Raw genomic sequence first — 8,119 nt, 5'->3', positions numbered from 1 at the left:
GAAGATTTTTTGGCTAATGAAATTGCTAATTGTTGCTAATCCTCACAAATGAGCCTATATTTATGGGCAATGGTAAAATTATAACCGTTTTGGGACTTGTTGGGAATTCTTAGAAAAGTTATAAATTATTTAAACACAATTAACCCCACTTAACCCCTTTTTATCCCAGTTAAAGTAATTTTAACCCGGCGATGTTTGGGTGGCTGAACCATGTTTTGGTCGCTCGAACAAATACAGTTATAAAAGTTATTTAAATCAGTTAGGTTGCTCGAGTCATGCTTCGAAAGCCCGAACAAAATTCAATAGCCTCTGTTTGTAAATTCAGGTGCCCGGTCATAGGTTTGGTAGCCCGAACTCGTGTGTTCGGTCGCCCGGGGCTCAATTTGAACTAAATAGCTCAGTCGCCCGAGTTGGTGGAATGTCCCTTTCAAAGGGTTCGGGCGCCCGTGGAAGGTGTGCACAAAAATGTTCAGTCGCCCAAGAGCCTCAGTCAACTGTTAACTTCTCAACAGTTCGGGCGCCAGAGGAGTTTTGAACTCCTTGGGTCGATTGCCCGAGCTCTCTCAATTTCCCTAATAATATTCAATTTAAGTGTATTTTTAACACTCCTAAATTTTGTATGATATATGTGAGAGTGTTGGGACCTAGAGTCATACTATGGTCTTCTTGAACTTACCATATATCCTATATGCATAATATGCAGGTAGGTAATACAGACCATATCCCTAATTACTATTACAGACTCATATTACATTAATTGAATTGGCAATACAAATTAAAATCTTCAAGGTCTTCATGTTGCTTCAAGTGTCATTCCTTGAGATGCTCATCAAAGCCTGCACAAACACTTGAAAATCATCAAATATCTAAGTATTTGTCATTATCAAAACTGGGTGTGACCTATAAAGTCAACAATAAGGCACCAAAAAGGTGAGCCTTGCTCGTCAAAAAATGGGCCACTTGATAATATTGTTTATGAGGCCCCAAAATGTCCATCTGATAAGCATCGCTCATAATGCATCAAACAAATGAGCCCTGCTCACCAAAAATTCGCCCACTTGATGAGCATTGCTTATGAGGCCTTCAAATGTCCATATGATGAGCACCACTTATGAGACACCAAACAGGTGAGTCCTACTTGCTAAAAATGGCCAACTTGATGAGCATCGCTCATCGGACACCAAAATGTCCATCTAATAAACACCGCTCATGAAGCATCAAAGATGAGCCATGCTCGTCAAAAAATGGCCCATTTGATGAGCACTGCTCAGAAGACCCCCAAAATGTCCATCTAATGCATACTGCTCATGAGGCATCAAACAAATGAGTCATACTCGTCAAAAAATGGCCCACTTGATAAGCACCATTCATTCGTCCTTGAAATGCCCATCTGATGAGTACTGCTTATGAGGCACCAAACGAGTGAGCCTTGCTCGCCAGAAAATGGCCCCTTGATGAGGAATACTCATGAGACTACAAAATGGTCATATGATGAGCATCATTCATAAGGCATCAAGCTGACGAGTCTTGCCTACCAGAAAATGGCCCACTTGATGAGAGAATTGCTCATGAGATACCAAAATGCTCATTTGATGAGCACTGCTCATGAGACATCAAATAAATGAACCCTACTCACCAAAAAAATAGGCCACTTGATATCATGAAGCCTCAAATCGTCTATATAATGAGCACCACTCATGAGGCACCAAATAGGTGAACCATGCTCGCTAGAAAATGACCCCACTTGATGAGCTCATGAGACCCTAAATGTCCATCTAATGAGTACCGCTCATGAGATATAAAACAAACAAGTCATGTTTTCTAGAAAATGATCCACTTGATGAGCACCGCTCATAGGGCCCTAAAACATCCATATGATGAGAATCGCTCATAGAGAAAATAAGGATAAGAGTTGCACAAAAAAAGTGCAGGTTTTCTAGCCAAAGAGCAACTCAGCAAAAGAGCATGGTTGCCCGGCCAAAGAGTTGCTCAATATAAGTGCATGGCTACTCAGCCAAAGAGTTGTTTGACAGTAGTACATGGTTGTTTGGAAAGTGCTACTTAGCAGAAGTGCATAGTCCTTTAGCCAAAGAATTTCTTAGCAAAAATGCGTGGATGCTCGATCAAAGATCTACTTAGCAAATGTGCATGGCAACTCGGCCAAAAGGATGCTTAGCAGAAGTGCATAGACGCTCAGCCAAAGAGCTCCTCAGTAAAAGTGCATGGTTGTTTGGCCAAAGAGCAACTTAGCAAAAGTGCATGGTTGTCCGGCCAAAAGAGCTGCTCAGTGGAAGTGCATAGCTGCTTGGCCAAAGTGCTGCTTGATAATATATTATATATAGTTTGGCTAAAAAGAGGCTCCTGCTATTAAAGAGCCACAAGCTTCAAAAGAGGCTTCGGTTTGTTGACGGTCTCTCTCTATGAGCTGCGCGGGCGGAGGCTTGGGATCTTGCTTAATTGGTGCATTCCAAACAAGCCAAAAGTAAGGGGGACGATCGTAAAATTTCTATTTTTGTTGAAGGCAGAAGTTCTTGAAAGGATTGAAGTGACTTGTCTGCGATGAGATTTTTTCGCAGCAATCCTGAATTTTCAGCCGTCGCTGCCACCGCCTTCTCCCACAGCAGCTCTGACTTTTTTGCATGCTTACTTCGCTTCTGTTTTGTGCGTCTTTCTCCCTCATCAGATGCTTCTTGTAATCTAAGTCATAAATTTGTCCAAATTAAATATTGAATTTTTGTTTTTGGTCCATCTTCATGTATTGTTGTGGAATAAATGGCGATGCACCCAGTCTGTGTTGCATATTAATGCCTTGTTGCCTGCTGAAATAAAATCAACTTTGATAAAGGTTTAAAAAAAATTATATAAATAAATTATATTTTTGAACAAATACCCATTTATAATTCAATTATTAAATGACGGAGTTTAGATTTATGTTAGTAACCAATTAAAAAACAGGTCAATCCAAAAACCCATTTAATCTCCACACCCATTTACAATCCATCCATACACCCATCAACCCATTTTACCACCCTTACAAAAACCATAGTAGAATGTGAAACTCATTTCACCATACTATCAAGGCACAGGACATCCACCAAACCAAACTACCAGCCTGTAAGCTGCAGCTCACGAACAATCAGAAATTCAATTATCAAGCTAGAAACACTCGAGAGAACGAAAAAAAAAAAAAAAAATCACTGCATTACTATAATACCATAATATCGATGAGGTCATTGGAACCAAACTGAAAATGCATACAGCTGAGACTGCAGCAGCCATAACGAAACATCAAACACCATAAAAGAGATGAAAGATAAAACCAAGCTTGAAGTAACCTCAGAGCTCATCAATACTCATCACCATCATCACCTTCCTCACCCTCTGCAGATTCCGCACCAACTTCCTCATAATCCTTCTCAAGGGCAGCAAGATCCTCCCGAGCCTCAGAGAATTCTCCTTCCTCCATGCCCTCACCGACATACCAGTGCACAAAAGCACGCTTAGCATACATAAGATCAAACTTGTGGTCAATGCGGGAGAAAACTTCTGCAACACTGGTTGAGTTGGAGATCATGCAGACAGCCCTCTGCACCTTTGCAAGGTCACCTCCAGGAACAACAGTTGGAGGCTGATAGTTGATACCACACTTAAATCCAGTAGGACACCAGTCAACAAACTGGATTGTGCGCTTGGTCTTGATGGTGGCCACGGCAGCATTCACATCCTTAGGCACAACATCACCACGGTACATCAGGCAGCAAGCCATGTACTTGCCATGTCGTGGGTCACATTTAGCCATCATAGATGATGGCTCGAAGGCACTGTTTGTGATCTCTGCCACCGAAAGCTGCTCATGGTATGCCTTCTCAGCTGAGATGACAGGGGCATAGGAAGAAAGCATGAAATGGATCCTAGGATAAGGAACCAGATTGGTCTGGAATTCAGTCACATCAACATTTAAGGCTCCATCAAACCTCAAGGAGGCAGTGAGGGATGAAATCACCTGCATAAGACAACAAGAACAAATTATTGTTAATCATCCTACCATCATAAGTTTTGAGACAAGTTGTACAAGCACATGGTATTGAAGAGTGCCAACTCAATTACCTGAGACACAAGGCGGTTGAGATTGGTGTAGGTTGGGCGCTCAATGTCAAGTGAGCGCCTGCAAATGTCATAGATGGCCTCATTGTCAAGAAGCACAGCTACGTCAGTGTGTTCAAGAAGGGAATGGGTTGAGAGGACACTGTTGTAAGGCTCCACGACAGATGTTGAGACTTGAGGGGAAGGATAGACAGTAAACCCAAGCTTTGATTTCTTGCCATAATCAACAGAGAGACGCTCCAAAAGAAGCGACCCAAGACCAGATCCAGTACCGCCACCAACAGCATTGAAAACAAGGAAACCTTGAAGGCCAGTGCAATTATCAGCTAGCTTGCGGATGCGATCCAAACACAGATCAACAATCTCCTTCCCAACTGTGACATAAATAGGATGCAAACTCTAAGCATTTAGTTAATGAAAATCCTAACACCAAAAGGAATGAAAAACGACAATTTAAAACACTAGGTAGGAGGAGCAGGTCCTTACTGGTATAATGACCACGGGCAAAGTTGTTAGCAGCATCTTCTTTGCCGCTGATAAGTTGCTCTGGGTGAAAGAGCTGGCGGTACGTTCCAGTCCTAACCTCATCAATGACAGTGGGCTCAAGATCAACAAAGACAGCACGGGGGACATGCTTCCCAGCCCCAGTTTCACTGAAGAAGGTGTTGAAGGCATCGTCTCCTCCACCAACTGTCTTGTCGCCGGGCATCTGGCCATCAGGCTGAATAGAAAAGCATAATTTCATAAATCCAAAAGTCATAAAAGGCCAATTTGGTAGAGCATTACATAATTGTGTTCTTTCTTGCTTTAGAAAACTAGCTTGGCCATTCATTGAAAACTACGATCAAAACAACACCCTTGACACATTCATGCCAGCATTGTAATTTTCACTACACTCCAAACGTATGCTACATAAAAACGCATCCCAAAGAGGGCTTTAAAAAATCTGATTAGTTTTATTGACGACAATGCAGATGCCATAAAACACACACAGGATAACAGATCCAGCATGAAATGTGAATTAACAAAATATTATAAGACTGCACAGATTCCGCAAAATTTTTAAAAACCAGATGAGATAAGAGACTATATTTGTATAGAAATGTAATCAAAATTCCTATGATTTAAAGCTACAACAGCTGCACGACATATTTAAGAGTACAAAAGCCAGTAGAAAAAACAAAGGACAAAAGAAAAAAGGAATACAAGAAATGACCTCCCAACAAAAAAGAAAAGACCAAGAATGAAAGGGACCATTAAACGCTAAGAACAATACCCAAAACAGCAACAGAAAAAGATCTGATTCTAGTGAAAAAATAATTTTAGAAAAACAGATCCAAATTCCGAAATGACTCAAACATATAGCATAATTACGAACAAACAAAAAAATCAAACATTAAATCATAAAAAAACATTATCCAGTAATTCATCCGCTTTTGCTTATGAGAAATAGCCAGATCTCGTCACATTTCCGCCAGGGTCCTCAAAGAACACAAACATTCAATCCAGCTCCAACAAATTATAAATCGTGAACACCATCAAGATCAACCAAGAACGCATCCTAAAGACAGATCAGAATAATATTTTGACCTAGGTCCGTTTAATATACAACGATCCAACAAGAACACAACAAAATCCCGAAACAAAATACCATCAAAACACAAATTAAGCCAAAAAACCACAGATCTGAAGGAAACGCATACCTGAATGCCGTGCTCGAGGCAGTAAAGTTCCCAGCACGCATTGCCGACTTGAATTCCGGCCTGACCGATGTGAATTGAGATGCACTCTCTCATTTTTTTCGAGATTTCAAGGAATTTCAACGAACAATAACAGAGATTTAACACAAAGAGTGGAAAGAAAACGCAAATGATCGGGCGGCGTTTATTAAGACGCTCTCCGATTCAGCGAGGTTGCAGATCAACCGCTTTGGCCATATATAGGCAGGAGGGGCATAACCAGGGTTAATTGACCGCGGTTACGGTCGCACGCTACGAGTCTACGACAGCGAAGCAGCGCTTGTATCATCGGCCGCACTGGCAACCCTAATTTAACCATGGTTACAATTTTTTAAATAAATGATTTAAATTGCCCGCCTAATTTTAATTTTTGATTTCGTTACGCAAACAGGTTTGAGGTAGGATAGAATTGCGGAAGTGCCACTGTTATTATGAAATTACCATTACAGGCGTTTCGGCTGCTCTGGTAAGTTTCCGTTGCAAGGGTATTGTTGCCATGACGAGGAACCTAACTTGAGGAGCACATGTAATGTCGTCGGATAGGTGGGCCGTCACGGGAGTCGCTCCTACGGTTCCATCAGTGGGCCTACCTCTCTGACAGCAATATTTGTATCACCTGCAGGTCTATGACTTTAACGTATTACCCACTGGACCCAGCCCACTTGAATCTGACTGAAGCCTCATGGGCCGGCCTAGGAATGGCCGTATGCTGAACCAGCTAATAGCGCAGCGGCCCAATGGAAAGCATATTAAGGCAACCATGGGCCGGGCTCCCAAGTCATTACTGTTTGGGCTGTATATTCAACCTGCAGAAGATGCTGGCACACATGCGGCCCAATTTCTCCAACTCCAAGATACGACCCCGCAGCGCCGCCATCCTGAGTAAGGGTGGCAAAACGGATCGAAACCCCGCCCTGTTTATTAAAAGGGTAGGCGGGTTCGGGTTGGGCCACCCGCCAGGTTACCCATTTATGATCTGTTTAAAAAAAATGAAGGATTCTTTTTAAAATATATATATATATATATATATATATATATGTGTGTGTGTGTGTGTGTGTGTGTGTGTGTGTCATTTTGTACGAAATATTTATTTTTTTTTTAAATGAATAAATTATTTTTTTTAAACGGGTGACCCGTTTATTAAATGGGCGGGTTTGGGTTTACGTAGTAGTCACCTGTTAATAAACGAGTCAACCCGAATCTAAACCTGTTTGATCCCAACCAGTTTATGACTCGCCCAAACCCGGCCTGTTAGCCCGTTTTGCCACCCCTAATCCTGAGAAAGAAGAGGCAAAACCTTGCAGAAAATAAAAAATAAATAAATATATATCTACTTTAAAAAATAGAAAAAATATGCATAAATCCAATTCTAAAGAAGCAAATTAAAAAAATAGAAAAAATATATATAAATCCAATTCTAAAGATGGGCTATTGCAATTTTATGTCCTTATGAGCAACACACATTTACAAATTTTTGTCAATTAGTTTGGCACGAGCTCTTTGCACACGGACGCAGTGCCCCTTTTATGTATGACATTTTAAATTTTACATCCCTTCATGTAGAATGTGCATGTATACATACAAAATCAATTGAGCATACCAAACAAAAAAGAAATTTTAAAGCAAACATGAGTACTAGGCAAAAAATAATTAGAAACATTATGTGAAATAAGGTAATTAAGATGACCTAACAATAGATATTAGGTAAAAGAAACAATCCAAAAAACATGTTTTATTATCATTGTAAGAAGGTAATTATGTTCTTTAGATTTGTTTCATCGTACTATGTGTCACCTAATAATTATTCAATTTAATGATTATTAGTTATATGAATGATATTTTAATTAGATAAAAATTTTCAAATGACATTGTTTTCTAGTTCTCATATATATGATACTTAAGTACTTTCCCTATTTTCTAACATTTTGTCCAATTACTCCATAATTGTATGTGGCTGCATATTTGTCCATTAGGAGGCAAAGTAATAATGCTCTTTCATTGAACAATAATTTCAAGTGTTATTGAAAGTTAAGGTGTAGTCCCAAGAGTGGGGTTGAATTGGGTTTACAAAAACATTTTAAATCTTTTTACAAATTCACAATCTTTTATATACAAGATTGTTTTTGATTGTAAATACAATCACATCAACCACAATCACAAACACAATACTAATCACAAACCAAATAGCAACCAATCAATCAATCACAACACTTAACCAATTTGTGAGAGCTACAGCACTTCCTATTTTTGAGCGTTTGCAAAATTTCAGTTTTTAG

General features: G+C 40.0%; 1 protein-coding gene across 1 annotated transcript; it reads right to left on the bottom strand.

Annotated features, from left to right (window-relative positions):
* Positions 1-3,126: 3,126 nt before the first annotated feature.
* Positions 3,127-6,303, bottom strand: LOC131161272 (tubulin alpha chain-like). Its single transcript, XM_058116915.1, has 4 exons — positions 5,808-6,303; positions 4,591-4,825; positions 4,108-4,478; positions 3,127-4,003 (listed from the first exon to the last, which is right to left on the bottom strand). The coding sequence occupies exons 1-4, from the start codon at positions 5,898-5,900 to the stop codon at positions 3,347-3,349; spliced, it is 1,356 nt and encodes a 451-aa protein (XP_057972898.1). The 5' UTR covers positions 5,901-6,303; the 3' UTR covers positions 3,127-3,346.
* Between the last annotated feature and the right edge of the window lie 1,816 nt (positions 6,304-8,119).

This window comes from Malania oleifera, chromosome 8 (assembly GCF_029873635.1).
Source record: "Malania oleifera isolate guangnan ecotype guangnan chromosome 8, ASM2987363v1, whole genome shotgun sequence".
Taxonomy (NCBI): Eukaryota; Viridiplantae; Streptophyta; class Magnoliopsida; order Santalales; family Ximeniaceae; genus Malania; species Malania oleifera.
The sequence above is the reverse complement of the archived record's forward strand: the minus strand, read 5'-3'. Positions and strand labels throughout refer to the sequence as shown.